The sequence below is a fragment of the Sander lucioperca genome, chromosome 11 (assembly GCF_008315115.2).
Source record: "Sander lucioperca isolate FBNREF2018 chromosome 11, SLUC_FBN_1.2, whole genome shotgun sequence".
Taxonomy (NCBI): domain Eukaryota; kingdom Metazoa; phylum Chordata; class Actinopteri; order Perciformes; family Percidae; genus Sander; species Sander lucioperca.
This window is the reverse complement of record NC_050183.1, coordinates 10,473,874-10,494,487: the sequence shown is the minus strand read 5'-3', so window position 1 is coordinate 10,494,487 and position 20,614 is coordinate 10,473,874. Positions and strand designations below refer to the sequence as shown.

The 20,614-nt window shown below is 40.4% G+C and overlaps 1 protein-coding gene across 5 annotated transcripts; it reads right to left on the bottom strand.

The window, feature by feature from the left end:
• Nucleotides 1–693: 693 nt before the first annotated feature.
• On the bottom strand, nt 694–13,681 carry ube3a (ubiquitin protein ligase E3A). 5 transcript variants are annotated; one of them, XR_004106712.1, is made up of 12 exons: nt 13,398–13,681; nt 12,026–12,072; nt 11,467–11,726; nt 8,796–10,006; nt 8,428–8,572; nt 7,121–7,326; nt 5,662–5,826; nt 3,882–4,037; nt 3,719–3,792; nt 2,475–2,618; nt 2,107–2,277; nt 1,629–1,760 (listed from the first exon to the last, which is right to left on the bottom strand). XR_004106712.1 is itself a non-coding variant. In XM_036007727.1 (11 exons), the coding sequence occupies exons 4-11, from the start codon at nt 9,972–9,974 to the stop codon at nt 1,640–1,642; spliced, it is 2,190 nt and encodes a 729-aa protein (XP_035863620.1). In that variant the 5' UTR covers nt 9,975–10,006; nt 11,467–11,774; nt 12,026–12,072; nt 13,398–13,680; the 3' UTR covers nt 694–1,639. The 5 variants fall into 5 exon arrangements, 4 of the variants coding, with proteins under 4 accessions (XP_035863620.1, XP_031165293.1, XP_035863621.1 ...); XM_036007727.1 differs by lacking the exon at nt 2,107–2,277 and having other exon boundaries at nt 694–1,760; nt 11,467–11,774; nt 13,398–13,680; XM_031309433.2 differs by lacking the exon at nt 2,107–2,277 and having other exon boundaries at nt 694–1,760; nt 13,398–13,680.
• Nucleotides 13,682–20,614: the final 6,933 nt, after the last annotated feature.

Below are 20,614 nucleotides of genomic sequence, written 5' to 3'. Positions count from 1 at the left end.
TATTCATGAGCATACCATATTTGGAAGAAAAGCTCTTGTTACAAATAGGGACATATTCACAGGGTAGTTAAGGGCCCATAAAATAGCACTTGGGCAATTTTCAGCCCAACCAATGTTACATACCCTATTAGGAGACCTTAAGGAACAGTGTAAAATACCCCATACAATCATTCTATCACCCCTTTCATGTGCGACAACTTTATGGAAAGGATCCCTACAGAGGTGGACCTCTTTGTTAAAGAGTAAGCTCCTTTTTGTTTAACATGAAACAGCCCCAAAATCTCTATCGGCAAACCCACCAGACTGCGTTTAAATATAGAGTAATTTTATCATCGTAAAACGCACTTGTACACAAAGTATTGATTATTTCAATGATGTCTGGTAAGTTTGGCAATGGAAATTTTGGAGCTGTTTCTGGTGCAAAAATGATCTTACTCTTTAACAAAAAGGAATACCTCTGTAGATATTATTTTTATATTTATATATGTTGCCAGACAAAGTCAGTCAGTGGCTGAAATATCACTTTTAATGCACATTTTGCCCTACATGATTACATTGTAGCCCAGTTTGCGGCTGCAGGTTACTGAGTGCCTGCTCAATACTGGACCAATTTCAAAGATTTTGGTTCACATTAGTATTATACCATATGTTGTCAGTGTAAATTCCTTCAATGCATATTAATGACAACGTTTATAGATTTTTTTTTCACCTTTAATTTCTTTGCATAATAGTTGCTTTACGTAAGAGTTTCACATTATCTGCACATTCTTTATGTACCTGAGATATTTGGCCAAATAAAACATTTCATGTGACTCTTTTCCTTATATAGGCATTGCACGTTTGGCAACTGCACATTAAAATGTACAATCAGAAACACCTAATAGCAAACAAACCAAGGGAAGAGAAACACTTTTTTTCAGGAAGTGAAAGTCTGAACCGACCAGTCATCCTGAAACCCTGCAAGCCATCGAAACCACACTATCTGGTCAGGTTCACTGTTTCACAACACACAGTATTCATTTTATATGTAGTACAAGAGGCACAACACAGAAATACTTCAAAATAACCTTTAGGTTAGTGGCGAGTTTGCTCTCACAATGACAGGAAATAGTTTAAATATGAGCTTGTCAGTGAGGTTATTTGGGTTAGCAGTAATATAAAATGCTTCAGTTTAATATACTACAATGCCAATCGTTACCAAGGAGCACCATTATGCTCAGTCCAATCCCACTTGTGGGAAGAGAGCCTTCGAACTGAATACTGCTAAACCACGAAGAACTGAAAAACATGAGAAAAGTCCAAATAAATATACTGCTTGTGCTGGCATTCACTAAAACTCTGTGTATAAGTGCACTTTCACAGTTTCACAAATCAAATATTGTTCACGTTTGCCCAGAAACTCAAAAGGAAATACATTATTTAAGTGCCGTTGTAAACTCTTTGGGAAACCTACTGTACTGTACAGTATATGAAACAAACTATCGGAGGAAGTTAGGCCTCGGCGTGAAAGGCCAACAGTGGAGCATGACGGGTAGAGGTTGGTTAGGCACAGGGTTATTGCAGCATTTTGTTTTATGTCATTTCCCTCTTTCCCCTTTTATTGTTAAAATGCAGTCTGAACACTTTCTTTGTGGCTCTGTCACAGCATCCCAAATCCTTTGGCATATGTGATGGCCTTGAGAAGTCTTTCTTTCAGTTTTTCCTTGGAGGAGTATTCTGGGAGCAGCAGTGCATTAAAGCAGGTGTGAGAGGTTGGTAACCTGAAAGAGAGGATGAAAAGTAAGAGCATTAAAAATAGGACGAATGTAAAATGAGAAGCTTATTGTGTTGCTTTGACAGTTTTCTATTTGTTCAGTTTTCATTTGACAGGCAAGGATTAAATAACAAAGACGTAACTGAACCGCGGGGCGTGCAACAGGCGGGACACTAGTGGAAGGGCCAGAGCATCCAGTCAATTTTTTTTAAATAAACAGTGTGCTCCTGACTCCTGATCATATATTACATCACTACACTATTTACTAACTACAAACTACAAATCTTTGACGCATGTTGTTCATAACTGGACTAAATGAAAAAAAAAAACATTTAACTACGTAGACTACTTACTTTTATGGTAGAAGCATAAATATCTAGGAAAAATTACCAAAACAGCGAAATCTGCGAGTTGGGCATGAAAGATGCTACGCTTCTGAGACGCTCCCGGTGGGGTACAACGCGTGGTGGACGACGGACGACGGGACAAAACCACGGTGCAGCCAGAACGCGGCGCAAACACGCCTGGTGGAATAGCAGGGTAATTGTCAGTTACTAGTATATTTTTAGGTCTGTTGGAGGATAAAATACAACAATAAAATGTTGTTTAAATCTGTCCTCTAAATAAACAAAATGGGGCTGTAGTTCTTAACGCGATCATCTATTGTGCCTAAAAAATAGTAAATAAAACCTCCAAAAAATAAAAGCTGGCTGTGCGGTACCTGTCTGTGTCCGAGCCATTCTTGGCAATGATCATTTTTAATTTGCCGAGCCCGCCAACTGGTGCTCTATCTGTGCCGGTAGTAAACTGAAGAAACAACCTCTTCTGCTCCTCTCCAAAGGAGTGAATTGTTTCCCAGAAATCTCTGTGTGCAGGAAATAAAAGACAACATTAAACAGCAATGATAAAACATTTGTGTGACCTGCTGCTTAAAACATGTTTCTTTAAATTACGATTTAAAGCTGCAGTTGGTCATTTTTATAAAGTTACCTAGTTAAGTTATATATAGATTTTGTCATATTTGTTGAAACTCTATCACTATATTCTGGCAATGATACGTGAGACAGATTATCTGTGTTCCTCTGCCTCCCTCTAGTGCTTCTTCAGATCAGTTGAACTAGGCAGCGCTTATCAAATTTGGCTACCATGTTGAAAACAGTCGAGCCAAAATTAGCCACCGCCCACCGACTGGAGTAAACTTTTTTTTTTGAAAACATTTGAGTAGAGAAATAGGCAATGCAGCAACAGTAACTTCTTCTGTCAGTAACGATCTTTGATCAGTGCTGCCTAGTTTGACAGTTTGATCACAGTTCACGTGCAGTCAATGACACAGTGTTAGAGACTCTGCTCTGATTGGTTGTTTTCTTTATGCCTTTAGGAGCAACAGGAGGAGGCACAGGAACGCATTATTGTCACAGATATATGTCTCATTTAGTACTGTCAGAATACAGTGACAGTTTGAGCAAATATGACAAAAAAAAAAAGAGGTGAACCTGTATCCCTCCTGTTGTCCTTGGGTCAAATTTGACCCATTTTCAAAAAGTTTCTATATCAGAAATTTGGGTTTCTTTCAACCAAATTGTCCAAAAACATAAGGTGGATGGTTCCATACAACCATTACTCTTCACAAGTAAAGTAAATGATCAGTTCACTACTTTCTGATTTCTACTACTACTACTACTACTACTATCTGAATTGATAAAAGAACATAAAAAAAGTGACAACAATGTCAATTTGTTTTTTAAAAGTAATAAAAAATGTTGGAAAAATGCTTAAAAATGTTGAAAAAAAAGTGAAAAAATACTACAAAAACGTTGATAAAGTTGATCAATGCGTTGAAAAACGAGTTTTAATTTAATTTAAAAGTATGACCCAGAAAAACCAAAAGTTGCAGGGTGGACAAGAAGACAACACGAGGGTTAACTGGTGTGCTGTGTATGTGGACAAAAGGTAAATGGGACTTACTTGATGATTTGACTGTCTTTGCTATAACCGCCATCATATTCTGTTGTCTTTTCAAGTGCTTCAAAGTCCAGTTTCTGTGAAATCCCAAGAGATTGCTCTGTAAGTCATAGATCACTGGCTGCAATAAAGTAACAAAAATCTAAATTAAGTGTTGTTTCCTCACCCTGCTTCCACAGATAAGCATCTCTACTTCTTCGGGTCTGAACAAATATTTCAGTGGGGACTCATTTGTGACTATTAGGAAACCTTTTTTGAAGGCTTTGAATTGTCTCTCCACGCTCTTGTTCAGTATGTAGTCAGCATACATGTCCACAAACTCCTGTCAAACAGAGATGTAAAAAGCTAAAAACATGTCAGAGTACAACAAAGCAATTGCTCATTATTTACTTCCTTTCATAACTGCAGTAAAAACGAATGTGACCGACAGAGTGTTATGTGTGTTATGTTAACACCTTCTCTCCACAGAGGAAAGACGACCTACAGAATGTCATGAAATTGGCAGTTGAGTTGCATAATTTTTAGCTCTTTCATATACATTGAGTTTCCATTGCTGCACTTGTGAAATGTACATTTAAATCAAAAGAGGAACAAAAAATATGTGCCAGTTATTGATTCTAATAATAATGTAGGTAGACACTATCTCCAAGCAGGAATTAATTAAGGAAATTTGGTGAGGAAAAGTAGATTTAAGTTGATATCAAGGCCCTGTCTAATACAGAGCTGCAAACATGATTTGATTAGTTGTCAACTATTAACTTAATTGCCAACTATTTTGAAAATCGATTATTCGGTTTGAGTCATAGTTTTATGAAAAATAAAAAATTCTCTGATTCCAGCTTCTTAAATGTGAATATTGTTCTAGTTTCTTCTCTCCTCTGGGACAGTAAACTGAAGATCTTTGAGTTGTGGACTAAACAAGACATTTGAGGACGTCATCTTGGGCTTTGGGAAACATTGATCCACATTTTTTTTTTACCATTTTCTGAAATTACTCAACAGATTAATCGACCGTGACTATGTTTACATGCAAATAATTATTCCGAAAAAGATGATATTCCGACTAAGCTATTTACATGGTTAATGAAAGTGAATATTCCACTGATATTCACCTTTACATGTAGCCGTGCAAAACAGGATTTTTAAAATACAAAGTTTCCCAGCGGTGGAGGACTTGTTGGAGCGTGTGAACACAGCGTCCCTCTTTCATTCCTTCAACCAGCTTCTTGAAAAGGTCGGCGTAGCGATGTGTGCGCATATCCAAAAACCTGTTGATATCCAAGTCTTTGTTGGCTGGTTAGTTTATGTACAGCAACCATAGCAACGCACAGAGCTGACCATAAGCCGTAAACAGGCAAGAGGCTGTAAACTGCGGTAAAAACCCAGATTGAGAAGCATATTCTGAATGCGCTGTATACATGTCCAAATAATGCCTCTAAAACCTGAATAATACCAGAATATCGTATTCTGGTATTATTCGTATTTTAAAAGTCTTAATCGGAAAATGATATATTCGGAAAAGGCATTATTCGGATTATCCAACCGGAATTCGGAATATTGTCATATTTAGAATAATAGTGGAATATTGGTGTGCATGTAAACATAGTCAACGAAAATTACCTGCAGCCCTGCACTAATTAACTACAAACCTACATCATTCCACTACCATTAGGAAACTAAAGACTTATCTTTTTAATCTGCCTTTTAATTTGGAGTAATGTTATTGCATTATTTTATAATAAACATTTTACCATTTTATTGTCCTATCGTTGTAATTTTTAGTCTTTATTTTTTTAAATCTTTAGTTTTAATTTTGTGATTTTGTTCTGTGAAGCACTTTGGGCTGAAAGGTGCTATAAAAAATAATAGTTACAGTTAATGTAAATGAACATAAGCATGGTTTAGAGACGGAGCACTGTTGTGGTTTAAACATGCAGACATTTCACCTGTCTATTCTCCTTGGTAACAGGGATCTGGTCTCCCTGCTCCTTCAAGTCATATAAGATCGGGTTTCCAAAAAGGTCTGTGTGTGATATCTGGTAGGTGAGCATCATGTCTTCCTCTACAATGCCGCTATATTGAAGCAACTCCTTCAGACTCTGGTAGAGAGCCTGCAAGAAGAAAGGAAGAAACATCTGCTGTTAGAGAAATTGTTTTGAGATTTTGGGAAATATGATTCCACGCTTTCCTGTCAGGAGTTAGTTGAGAAGACTGATGCCACTCTCATGTCTGTCTGTTAAATATGAAGCTACAGCCAGATTATAGTTATCTTATCTTAGCTTAGCATACAGACTGGGAAACAGCTAGCCTGGCTCTACCTAAAAGCAACAAAATCCACCTATTTGCACTAAAGCTTAACAACATGTTATATCTCGTCTGTTCAGGGTCGCGTTCAGGCTGCTGTCAGACAGTCTGGCAAAAACGCAGGTCTTTTCATTCATTTTGAATGGGGTAGTGTGTTTAGGCAGGGGCAGGGGGGTTGCCGCAGAGGGGACACTCAAACAAATGCAGCGGGCCTGCAGCGAAATGTTGACACCGACTCAACTTTTGGAGAAACCCCACGTCACACTGCAGTGGCCAATCATGTAACCGGCGATCAGACTTGTCGGTGTGTTTTAAACTATGGTTTGAGGTGGTGTGAGAATCTCGTACAGTAAACAGGAAACATCACTGCCTCTATTGCTGCCACAAGAAAGTTTTAAAACACTATGAGGGTAAAAATGTTTCCTGCAACAACAAAGCACTCGTTATGTCTCGCTGAAATATAAAGTCTACTTGTGCTTTGTTGGGGGGTTTAAGAACACAAGAGGACGTCACACAAATGGGCCGTTTCATTGACATTTCATTTCATTTTCATTTCATTGCGGCAAATCGGCGGATTGCTTTTTTGGTGTGAATGCCGCGTAATGCACACAAAAACCAAAGAGTAAAAACTAATTGTTGTTGGACTTGTCTTCCTAGAGTCTCCATCAGTTGCCTGACAACATCACGTGATGACAAGAGCCAAGCTTGCCGTTTTGCCCTGCTTCCAGTCTTCATGCTAAGCTAAGCTAACGGTTTTCAGACTTTAGCTTCAAATTTACTGTAAAGACATGAGAGTGACATGGTAGATTAACTTCTCATTTAACTCTCAACAAGAAAGCAAATAAGTATGTTTCCCAAAATGTTGAATTTGTCCTTAAGTACTACAGTTTAGTTAGAAAAAAATAAAGAACTTGCGTTATGCTTGTGGTTTCTTTTCAGCAACTCTAAAAACTGCAGCGTCATTTATTTTTAATTCTACCAGTAAAATTACAATATCATACACATCTTCAGCAATAGAAGATGTCTCTAAAACATATTTAGAAATACAGAACTGATGTATTGTCTTTCAGTGCATATTAACGTTGGAGAAAGTTACTGTACTGGATGGGAGTCTGACAGGTCCAAGTAGGTCCCTTTCTTGCCCATGAGTTTCCTGTAGACGACCATAGGGAAATGTACGTCCAGGATGCAGTTGTTGTAAATGGCGAGCCCCAGGACGAGTCCAACCAGGGTGTACTGTGCTTCATTCTCCAGTGAGGACGAATTAAACCAAAACAGTTTGGTGTCGTCGTCGTAGCTGAACATTCCTGTTCAGGAAGTCAAACAGAAAGAGAGAGAGAAACACACAAAGTAAAAAATAAATACGTACAGAAATAGTTTTTGTTACTGTACAGGTGCAGATTTTTCAAAAAATGTGGTTACTTTGTATCCATGTGGACATGTAAAACGGAGCATTTGGGAAACGATGACATCATTTTATTTCATTTATTTGTTTATTTGACAGGGACATGCTCATTAATCAACAGCAAAGTAACTGTAAATGAGCCAGAGTTAGATCAACAGGCTAATTTTCAGCTGTTGTCCCTGGCCCTCTCCATAATTTGTGCATGCCCATTGTTACTTTGTGTGATGAGAATGCACCAGATATGAGAGTGGTATTAATCTTCTTATCTAACTCTTGGCAATAAAGCAAATAGCTTTAGCAGGTGCAGATGCAGAGCGTCATGTATCACGAAGGATCCCACCCACCCGGCAATCGATTAATCGGTTTAAATACATTTTAAGAAAGAAAAATTCTCCAATTCCAGGGTTAGGGTTAGGGTTTCTATCCTGTATCTAATTATTCTCCAACTGTCTCCATCATTCTGAAACCAGAACACAACAAATGTTTAGGATGACTCATTTTCACTCCTGAAATTTTTATCCAAATCCCCAAAAAATTCTTGTGTATCTATTTTTTTACATAACATAGGGTATGAATTTGGCGTAAACAGCATTACTAATCTTGAAACCTATTTTTAGTAGAGTTCACAGAATGAATGACGATATTTCCCCAGTAATAGAACTTTTGCTCCATTAATTTGCCGGTCCAGCCTGAGAGACTGAGAGGAAATGACACAAAGTGGAAGTTATTTTAAAAACCTAAAAGATTCAGGGCTTTCGAGAAACCATTCAGGGCTGGAGCCCCAGAAGCCACCCCCCTGATTGCAAATGTTATTTATTGTGTACGCTGCTGGACCTGGGTAACAGATTTTGTTCCTTCATGTCTTAACATGCTTGAATGACAAACTATTTGAATCTGAAATAAGTGTATTTCCTTAAATGTTGAGCTCTTCATCATCTGAAATAAAACAGGGATACCTGGGAAGCAAATGTAAAAACTGATACATTGTGATTTCATGTCTCACCTATGTCAGGATTGAAAATTTCCTCCAAGACCAACTGAAAGAACTCCTTTGAAACCCCTCCCTCGTCTACACCTTGCTCCCCCTCAAACTCAACAAACAGCTGCTTCTTCAGGTCGGACGGGTTCTCCATGGAGATCATCTCCAGCTGCAACACAACGCGGAGGTTGAATTCATTGACAAATTCATTGTTGTTTTTTTTAATACTTTATACATCTATTACATACACAAAAAACTATATAACACACTAAAAGATGGGAAAAATCAAAAAACGCATAATAGCCCAAACGTTTTAGCCCAAATTTTAGATTTTTTTAGACTTTTTAAGACCCCACGGAAACCCATCAGTAACATATGGTGCTGTGACTCACTCTGACGAGGGCGTCATCGATGATGTGATCTCGGCGTACTTTGAGCTTAAGATAGGGGTTGGGCTGCTGGCCCTGCACCATGCTGTAGAGGGCCGTGAGGCGCCGCTCGCTGTACATTCGGATCCTGTTGTCGTAGTACAGCCCTTGGTTCTTGGTGATGACATTGAGGATGAACGGGCAGCTCTGGAAAGAAAACTTGGTTTCGGCGTTTACCTTGAAGAAGGTGAAATCCTTGTCCATCTCCACCACTTCGTTCAGCGACTCGTTAACGAATTCCTCGAAAGGGATGAGGGGTTTGATGCTGTCCACGGGTCTGACGCCCAGTTCTTTCTCCAGAGGATCGACCCGAGGACCCTTCTTATAGAGCCGCTCCTCGCCCAGCAGCTCATGCAGGGTAAGCTCATCGGACTCAATGTCTTCCTCTTCGTCCTCGTTGTGCTCCACGTTCAATTCTCCGCCCAGGATATTTGCGTAGAACGCAACTTTCAAACACTGCGTCGCAGCCACCACGGTCTGGTCATCGTTTACCAGATTTTCGCTGTCATATTCATTGCTGACGACTGTGAAAGTGATGAGCTGCTGGAAAGTCTCCATCATACGGCGGATGTGCGGGAGACCGTACACGGACCAGAGCTTTGACAGCCTGGCGAGCGCGCTCACTGGCAGCTTGCACATGGCTTTGCAGAACTGCGGCAACGCCACTTCCAGGTACTCGGGGCTGTGAAGGTTCCGGTTCTCCAGCACGATGATGAAGATGTTCAGATAATCTGGGTTTGTTTCATACACGTCAAGGTATTCCAGGTCAAGTTCCACGTTTGGAGTGAGGTAAACGAGTGCGTTTACAAGAGCAGCCTCTACCTGGTCCAGGCTTAGAAATTTGTCATAGACTCTCCGCACAGCGCCGATGTCCACCGTGACCTCGCAAGGGTCGAACATTTCGTTGAGACCCTCGTCTGGTAAAGCAGCAGCAGAGGAAGCACCCATCTTCTCCGCAGGTTGCTCACTCTGCTTCGCATTCTTGTCCGCATGTGTTGGTTCAAGAGAGTCCCGGTTTCCAGTAGGGTTGGGTTCATCCTTTCTGAAACTCTGCATCAAGGCATCTGCACTGGAGAAAATCCTGCCGATGATGCGATTGAGAGCCGAGTAGTCCCCTTCCTCTTCGCAGAAACTCAGGATCATAGATACTGTGTTCTCTGTGAGGTAATGAACATCTGGACCAAAACAGTAAAAAGACAATTGAATTAACACAAGTGAACTGATTTAAAGTCAGTAGCTGTGTTCGAAACCGTTCCCTGTCGCGGAAATAGTGCACTATATAGTGTGTTTGCCATTGTGTAGCGCTGTTTGAATTCTCAGCGGTTAATTTCATTCACTCATTCATAGTCCACTACAAAATACCCACAATGCACAGCTAATTTGAGCGTACATACGATGTACCGTACATTTTACTCCTGTATACCACAATGCAACTCGGCCGTGTTTTCCCGGAGGAGAAGAAGAAGCAGAAGGACCCGCAAAAACTGAAAAGGGGAAATGGAGCAGTTTAACATTGAAAATGTAATCCATGCAATCCAAACTTTTACTATTCTCCTGAGTGCTCGGTTTGTTTCAGGGACATATTACAAGTATTTTTGTTTCATGTTTGTTTACATGATGCTGGGCGTGCCCGCTTCCGTCACACAAATATCCGGCGGATCTATACTGATGCAACGACGTTTAGAAATGTTCAGTGTAGTGTCCGAAATCTCTAGTGTCTGAGTCACTGCAGGGTGGTCGCCAAATTATTGTTTAATACTTTTGTGAACTTTTTTTCCCCCCCAAAAATTTAAATATGTCTAAACAATATACATTAACATGAATCCAACATATTAGCAAAGATAAATTGGCCTATTCGTAAAAAACAATAACATTGCTGATAGACTTACTGGCCTATAGGTAGGGTAGCCATCCAAACATACAGTCAAGCTTAAGGGTTCACTGTGACTTCCACATGTATGTTTGACATTAAAATATGATATATGAATATGTAAAGAATATGTTATGTTGTAGGGCAACATAAAAAGGTATGTGTATAGGCCACACTACACGTTATTGAAGGCCCAGTTTATTATGCATCTCTATTGTATACAATATATGTAGTAGGGGGTCCCTGCTCGTCCCTCTTTCAGGTTATGGGTCCTTGCTCAGAAAAACTTTAAAGACCTCTGCTATATAGAGAATAGTGAGTGAGTAGTCTTTATCTACGACGTTTCATTTCCCGGATTGTTCAGGTGCCGCCAGAAATTCAGCCGGATATCCCTCATTTCGGCCGGATGTCCTTTACCTTCCTCTTTCTCTGTGTTGGCGTTCTAACCTCCGGTGGATTTGTGAGGACTATGGTTAACTGCTCCTCAGATCTCTGCAGGGTAAATCCAGACAGCTAGCTAGACTATCTGTCCAATCTGAGTTTTCTGTTGCACAACAAAAAAAAAAACCTATGAACGTACACGTTCCACCAAAACAAGTTCCTTCCCGAGGCTATTTAGCAGAGGCACCGTGGCTCCGTCTGGCGCTTAGCGCCACCCAAGACGATTGTGATTGGTTTAAATAAATGCCAAGACTAGTGAGTGAATGAGGGAACGGTTTCGAAAACAGCTAGTGTCCATGAGATTCTGAGTCAGTCTTCCAGTACCTGAGAAGTTCTCCCTGGTGGGACAGTGGTCCGTACTGTCCACTTGAGGGGTGTCAGAGTCTTTCTTGGACGGGTGAGAGTTACAGAGTTTGGCATTAATCTTAAACAGCTCGAGCGCTTTGGCAGCCGCTGAATTGTTATCCAAAGGTTGGAAGTCACGGCATGATGCGCAAAACTCATTCGTGCAGTCGCCATTTCCACAGCCGTCAGTTAACTGCCGAAAGTAGCGCTCAATTAGATGCTTTGCAGTCGCTCTGTTCCTGCGTGAGATATTTAAACAGGCAGTCAGACTGATGGTTCAAAGTCATCTGTGGTTAGAAAAAAAAGCATTAACAGATTCTTGAAATGCAAATAATAATAAAAATTAGTTGGCGGAATGAACAGGCCCATTCACACGTGTTCTTGTTTTAAAAGGCTACGACATAATGACAGAGATGGGACTCACAGGTAAAGAACATCAAAGGGTTCAACTCATCAGATGGAAATATTAGACTAACTAATTGCATGTATATTAGCTACATTAGCTACTTGTTGAGTGCATCCAAATAGAGTGACTTACATTCGGCTGGATTCAGGTACACGTCTGCAGAACCAATGGACAGTCCTCTGGAAGAAAAGTTCAGCAGTGAGCTTAGCCTGTAGTAAATACAATGAGACAATGAGTTGACCAAGATTATTTTATAACCAATCAGTTGACTAAGACATTTTTAGAACAGTTTTCTCTAGTCCCTATTCATCTTTACTGGAAAATGGGCATGTTTCTCATTTACCCCGACTGACACCAGATTTCTGAGGCAGATACTGATATCACTTTTTGAGAATTTAAAAAAAATCTGATAATGACAGAGCTGACATTTTTGTTTCTTTATTCACAACAACATGAGCCAACATGTTAACCCCTAAATTAAAGTGTGTAAAGAATTGTGACCAAGATGTGGAGGTCATGTTGTGCTGTTGAATATTTAAAAAAACCTACTATGGAGCCAGAAAACGTTATGCTCTCGATTTAATAGTTTGTGCGCTCTTGATTTTATATTGTTTTTGGCATTATACAGCTGCTTTTAAACTCTGTCCCTTGCCGCCCAAACAAAGTCCCAAAGCCACTCCTTCATGAAAGATATACAGCAGGTGTAACTGCTGCCTCTGCACACAGGACGTCTGAACATCAGCCATTTTTCACTTTCACGTTTCTGTAGTCTAAAGTCAGTAAAGTGTTCATCTTACAGACTTTGACATGTGCGCATGTTACTAAATAATCAGATTATTTGTTATTTATCATTAAAAAGCTGTAACCTGCACACGGTATAGGAATGATAATGCCTCAAAATTAAGAATGGGCATATTTAAGCACTTTGTTCCAAACTTGTTCCACTAATCAGTGAAATTAAACATTTTGAAATATGAATAATATGATGAACATCATGTGCAAAAAACCCAACAGTTTACAGGTCAATAGAATAAGAACACATGCTGCATAGCTTTCTCTCTTCTATGCCCGTCAGCCAGCTGATTTATTGACTGAGTATAAACCATAGACAGTATATAAGAATGCGTTTTGTTGTTTTTCCAATGTTTTCTCTCTCTCCATGACACCTTCCGGCCACCGTACCATTCCAAACACTGACTAAGCCTACAAATAACGTCTTATTTACCAAAGCATTAACGTTAAGCCTGTTTTTGAGTGACATGTATTAGTTAGTAGCCACATTTCACCACTAACGTGATATTGCACAAGCGTCCTGACAGCTGACTATGGCTAGCTGTCACACAGCACTGGTTTTTATTGGTTAGAGCAACTGTAGGCTATAGCGTCCTGCTTTTTCTGCCTCTAGCTATCTTATTATCAAATGAATAAACAAGCTAAGGAAGTGAACACAACATAAAACAATGTTAAATTCAGTGTCACGTCTCGGCCAACTGTTGGTACTAACCTGTGATTTGGGCTAACCTTACAGTCCTGTCTGTAGCTCTGTCAGTGACAGTGCAAAAAGTCTCCTCTGTCAGCCTGAGAGCTGCTGTCTGAGCCACATCCGCTTCACGTCGCTCCGATTCAAATAGCTGGAATTTGTGCAGCGACACGTAGTCTGTACACGGCTAAACAATGACAACGTTAGCTTGTCGTAGGTTAATACTTTCTGTTTGTAAATCAGAGCAAGATATTCTCTCCTACCATCTTGTAAACAAGAACGCGATGTATCCCGACATGCAGCGCGAGCCTGTCAAACATCATGCCCCCCACCGCACCCTCCCACCTCCAAGACCCACAGAAATGAATATTCCCCTTACAATATAATATGGCAGAGTTTACTCTCTCCGCCCCCAATATATATATATATATATATATATAGCTGTCAAATAAATGTAGTGGAGTAAAAAAGGCAAGTAGCCTACAGTAGGTTTAGTAGCATACAATGGAAATACTCAGGCAAACTACATACATCTCAAAATTATACTTAAGTAGTACTAACAATAGTTGCCTGTGCGCATGTGTAGCAGTAATTCACAGAAACAAACGTTTGCTATTGTTGTATCGTATTTTTTCGACATTTTGTCGTAGACCTAGTATTAAATATAAAATACAGTAAATCCTAAAGGTATTACTCCATTGGTTATGCAAAATCAGAGTAGCACACCTGAATTTAAACGTCTCTGCAAAGATACACACATATGTAGCAGAAGTCAAAGTGTCCCCCAAGGCCAAGGCACCACCCATATGCTGTAAATCCTTTTATTCATAAACCGTTAATACGCATGATCTCATCTATGTGCATTGCTCTCATGGTGCTGAGAAGATGTTTGTTATGCTGTCAGCATTGGAGACTGACATACAGTAGGTACGGAAAGTATTCAGACCCCTTTAAATTTTTCACTATGTTTCATTGCAGCCATTTGCTAAAATCAAAAAAGTTAATTTTATTTCTCATTAATGTACACTCAGCACCCCATCTTGACAAAAAAAAAACAGAAATGTAGACATTTTTGCAAATTTATTAAAAAAGAAAAACTGAAATATCACATGGTCATAAGTATTCAGACCCTTTGCTCAGTATTGAGTAGAAGCACCCTTTTGAGCTAGTACAGCCATGAGTCTTCTTGGGAATGGTGCAACAAGTTTTTCACACCTGGATTTGGGGATCCTCTGTCATTCTTCCTTGCAGATCCTCTCCAGTTCCGTCAGGTTGGATGGTGAACGTTGGTGGACAGCCATTTTCAGGTCTCTCCAGAGATGCTCAATTGGGTTTAGGTCAGGGCTCTGGCTGGGCCAGTCAAGAATGGTCACAGAGTTGTTCCGAAGCCACTCCTTTGTTATTTTAGCTGTGTGCTTAGGGTCATTGTCTTGTTGGAAGGTGAACCTTCGGCCCAGTCTGAGGTCCTGAGCACTCTGGATGAGGTTTTCTTCCAGGATATCTCTGTACTTGACCGCATTCATCTTTCCTTCAATTGCAACCAGTCGTCCTGTCCCTGCAGCTGAAAAACACCCCCATAGCATGATGCTGCCACCACCATGTTTCACTGTTGGGATTGTATTGGGCAGGTGATTAGCAGTGCCTGGTTTTCTCCACACATACCGCTTAGAATTAACGCCAAAAAGTTCAATCTTGGTCTCATCAGACCAGAGAATCTTATCTCTCATGTGCTTTCATATGTCTTGCACTGAGGAGAGGCTTCCGTCGGGCCTGTGGAACTTTCTCCCATCTCCCTACTGCATCTCTGGAGCTCAGCCACAGCGATCTTTGGGTTCTTCTTTACCTCTCTCGCCAAGGCTCTTCTCCCACGATTGCTCAGTTTGGCTGGACGGCCAGGTCTAGGAAGAGTTCTGGTCGTCCCAAACTTCTTCCATTTAAGGATTATGGAGGCCACTGTGCTCTTAGGAACCTTGAGTGCTGCAGAAATTCTTTTGTAACCTTGGCCAGATCTGTGCCTTGCCACAATTCTGTCTCTGAGCTCCTTGGGCAGTTCCTTCAACCTCATGATTCTCATTTGCTCTGACATGCACTGTGAGCTGTAAGGTCTTATATAGACAGGTGTGTGCCTTTCCTAATCAAGTCCAATCAGTTTAATTAAACACAGCAGGACTCCAATGAAGGAGTAGAACCATCTCAAGAAGGATCAGAAGAAATGGACAGCATGTGAGTTAAATATGAGTGTCACAGCAAAGGGTCTGAATACATATGACCATGTGATTTTTTTTTTAATAAATTTGCAAAAATTTCTACATTTCTGTTTTTTTCTGTCAAGATGGGGTGCTGAGTGTACATTAATGAGAAATAAAATGAACTTTTTTGATTTTAGCAAATGGCTGCAATGAAACAAAGAGTGAAAAATTTGAAGGGGTCTGAATACTTTCCGTACCCACTGTAGAGCTTTACACTTAGTGTGACATTTAGTTTCTGTACCTATTAGCCCTTTGGGTCACAGATACAGGGGCTTTACGTGGCAATACAGATGGAAAGTAGTTCAGAAGGTAAAGAGGAAATATAATCATATTCTTACAATAACTGAGTGCATTTATATGAATTTAAGAGCATGTTCCTGAAAGGTGTCAAGCTACTTTCCATATTTATTATGAATATATGTGCGCTAAGATTAGGTCTATGATTGTATTAGAGAGATTCCAAATAATTATGTCATGTTGAATGGAAGGACATCATGTACAACACCAATGAACCCCCTTTTGTCTCTGAGCGCATACATCGGACACTATGGCTGCAGTAATCCATGTGGACACTGGGAGTCACTGTAAGGACACTTTAATATAATGTCAGTGACACTTTTCTCACAAGGTGATTTCTTTCTTTCTTCTTATATTTTAGATTATTTATTTCACATTTGATTAAAAAAACAGACACATTGTTGAGTTAAAATAACTACCTCCACACAGCTTGTCTAGAACAGTGTAGTGGTACCTAAACCTTTTGACTCGTCCACCCCTCATCACACTTTTGACTTTTGCTTGTAACTATTTTTACAATTCAATTCAATTCAATTTTATTTATAGCATCAAATCATAACAAGAGTTATCTCAAGACACTTTACAGATAGAGTAGGTCTAGACCACACTCTATGATTTACAAAGACCCAACAATTCCAGTAATTCCCCAAGAGCATGCATAAGTGCGTAAATGCGACAGTGGCGAGGAAAAACTCCCTTTAAGAAGAAACCTCGGACAGACCCAGGCTCTTGGTAGGCGGTGTCTGATTGTCTGTCTGTGCCGGTTGGGGGTGGTACAGAGTGGTATTGCCTTAAGTAAAATATATAAGTATCCCCAAGGGGGTCGTGAGATCATTTCTGGGGGTCACAAGATGGTTGTGGAATAAAAAACAACATAACACAGGGCCATAGCTAGCCTTGTGGAACGGAGGGTTCTTTTTTCAAAAAGTGGACCTTTTTGTAGTTTTTCCCTAATTTTGTATTTAATTATGAGGTTCAAATACTTCACTCCCTGTCTACGGGCCTGTAACATATTTTGAGTTTGGTGCTTTTCATGTGCTATATTCAGTGCTTAATTTATAAATCAGGAGATCCCAGGACACAGAACGGGTGCCGTATTGGTTCTGGCAGGTCAGGGGGAGAGAAAAAGCCATGGAACACATCAGAAATCCACAGTGCCTGGGGCACATTCAACAAAAACGGCTGAAGGTGCTAAAACTTCGTCACAAACAGCATTATTTATTGACATTTCTTAATCAGAGCATTCACAATAATCACTCAAAACCAGTACAGGGAGGCTTGTAGAAAGAGTTTACATGGTTTCCAGCTCTCTCTCTGTCTCGTCGTCGTTGAGGGATGAACACCAACCTGACTATTCTGGGGGGTCGCGACTGGAAAAGGTTGAGAACCACAGGTCTAGACTACAGTATTAGTAGTAGTTTTAGATGTTTATATATAGTTCTGTCTTTTTTAACATAACCATTTTTTTTTTTTTTTTTTCACTTAAACACGACACACAAAACATATTATTTGCAATATATACACCCCCCCCAATGTCAACCCCCATCGTCATCACCACCACAGTCTATATCCACTACGTTCTACTTCTGAGGTTCCCGCCAGAAATTCCACCGGATTTCACTCTTTTCGGCTGGATGTCCGTCCCCTTCCTCTTTCTTTGTGTTGGCGTTCTAACCTCTGGTGGATTTGTGAGGACTATGGTTAACTGCTCCTCAGAACTCTGCAGGGTAAATCCAGACAGCTAGCTAGACTATCTGTCCAATCTGAGTTTTCTGTTGCACGACTAAAACTACTTTTGAACGTACACGTTCCACCAAAACAAGTTCCTTCCTGAGGCTATTTAGCAGAGGCACCGTGGCTCCATCTGGTGCTTAGCGCCGCCCAAGACGATTGTGATTGGTTTAAAGAAATGTCAGTAAACCAGAGCATGTTTTTCTCCCATCCGGGAATGCTGTGTGGACTAGCCAGACCCTCCTCCACAGCGCTGTGAAGGAAGGTCTGGCAAAGCGAGACTATCACCACCCACCCAGACAAAAATCAAGTTTGTACATATGTTCAAATAAACATATGTATAAATGACAACACCATAAGCCCATCATACACGTCTCTCCCCAGCACAAAGCTTCTTAGGAGCCTCCAGAGAGCTTAGCTACTTTCTCCATTTTCTAGTCTAGACATCCAATCTGAAAATCGCTTATATGACATTTTTTTGAACACGCCACCACCCTAGCCATGTCACAAGCCCACTCCTGGTGACGGCAGCCATACATTCCTCCATCCCCTTAACATTATCTGTCTGGCTATCATTAAACTATTCTGGAGCCAGCTTCTTATGGGCTTATCCATCCCGCTTAGGATGGACCCAGAACCCAGAACCAATAAACTAGGGCTGGATGGAACCTGGTTCCCTGCAATCTGACATACATTATCATGAATCTCGGTCCAAAATGCCTGGACCTTATCACAGGACCATAGAACATGACGTAATTGACTGTCCTCTGTCTTGCATTTCCAACAAGTTGGTGTGTCTTTCAGACCACTTCTAAACAATAGAAGCGATGCATAATCTTGAACTGAATGAGGCGCACTCTCACAAGGTGGGACATAGTTTTAATATTCCTACAGATTCTTTTTTGGGCATTGTTAGGCCTTTATTTGACAGGACAGCTGAAGACATGAAAGGGGAGAGAGAGGGGGAATGACATGCAGCAAAGGGCCGCAGGTTGGAGTCAAACCTGGGCCCGCTGCGTCGAGGAGTAAACCTCTACTGTATATATGGGCGCTCGCTCTACCAACTGAGCTAACCGGGCGTTTTTAACAGAATTCCCCTCACTTTGTTTGAAAAATGTAGTAATGTTTTGTGTGAAATGGTATAGCACTGTGAAATAAAATGAACACATGATGCTTCCAATTTACAGGACATGATCCTTGTTGCCCATTTGTTATTTTTTTCTTAATTTGAAGAACAACTTAAGAGATGTCCATTCCGATGCACTTATTCACCCATTCACAGCTGCATGTGACAGAAATAAAAAAAAGTTTTTTTGTATTTAATTATGAGGTTCAAATACTTAATTTTGGTGATGTTTTATGCACTAATTTGCGCTGGATTAGCTGGTATTTTAACGGGCACGTTATAAATATTTGTACTACAAAGTTGTCAAATTGCTTACCAAGATCATATACCACCTTTTTCAGTCCAAACAGGCACACGCACGCACGCACGCATGCACACACACACGACAACTTTAAAGACCACACAAACAAAAACAAAAAACTAGCAAACAAAAGAAATATTTAAAAAACGGGATTAAATTCATTCATCTACACTATAGTCTGAGTTTTACACTCAAGAGCACACATGGATTTGTTTTATCATTTCCAAGTAACCTCTCTGCTCAGGTTGTGTTCAAATGGAGGAAATGATTCAGGTAAAGCTCTAACACTGAACATTAGCTGACACTGGCGGCCATTGCTTTCTACTTTTTGTGTGATAATCTATGCTTCTATCATTTCCCTCCCAGCAATTTGATATGGATTAAGAGTGCCTGAAATTGACATCATCATGGCACGTCTCTTTTTCCTGGAACATATCAATTAACCTCAATTGTACTGTTGGCAGTTTAGGGATGTGACTGCAGGGTGGTACAGAGTTCAGGAGAGGACACTGAAGGTTGCGAGTAGGACAGGGCTAAATGTGTAGGATTATTTTATCATGGCTGTTAAGTGATTCCTGGAAGTGTGCCATACAGCTAACAGAGACAGGGGTCACTAAGGCAATCAAGACAGAGCTGACGTCTTCTGTGATCAGGAAGGCCACGTCTCTGATCAACCCTCTTACCTCTGGCTCATAATCCACGCTCAGCTCACCAGCTCAGGGTTTTTTTTCAACACTTCAGCAGAGTGTGAATGTTGACATCATCACAGCAGGGCAGGGCTTGTTTATGAGGCAAAAACAAGGAATTGCTCATGTCTTGGTTTATGCCCCGCTGTGCTGTTTTTTCACAGCATGAAGGTCCTCTCTTGAGTTCCTGCTCTTTCTCTTTGTTCAGACTGAATTTGTTTTTTTAGCCACCCTAGCTGCGAGGCTCTAGTGATGCCAATGACGCTCAATGGTCATCCATCCATCATCATCTGCTTATCCGGGGGTCGGGTCGCGGGGGCAGCAGCTCCAGTAGGGGACCCCAAACTTCCCACTCCCGAGCCACATTAGTTGGTCAATGGTCCAGAAATATCTATCTCAACAACTGTTGGATGAAAATCTGTGCAGAATCATGGACATATCTATATATTTACATAGTAAGACCTTACACTCTGTACAGTAGCATTTGTTATTTAATCATACGGTAGCATATGTTATGTAATATGTTATTTAATCACTGCTTAAGCCCTTTTGGTTAGACACTAACTACATTTCATTGCTCTGTACTTGTGACATGTGCAATGACAATAAAGTTGAATCTAATCTAATCTAAATATGATAACAATAATTATAACTAGTCTTGTTTTTAGTGCTCCTGCTTCCTCCTACAGGGGAACTGGAGACTATAAATGACCCGTAGGTGTTTGTCTATCTTTGTGTTATCTGTCCAGCGTGTCCCTGTCGTTTCTGTTGGATGGATTCCTGCGTCAGTGGGAAGTTAGACTGAAAAAGAGCACAGTAATGCATTGGCTATTAGACACTCCTACATAATA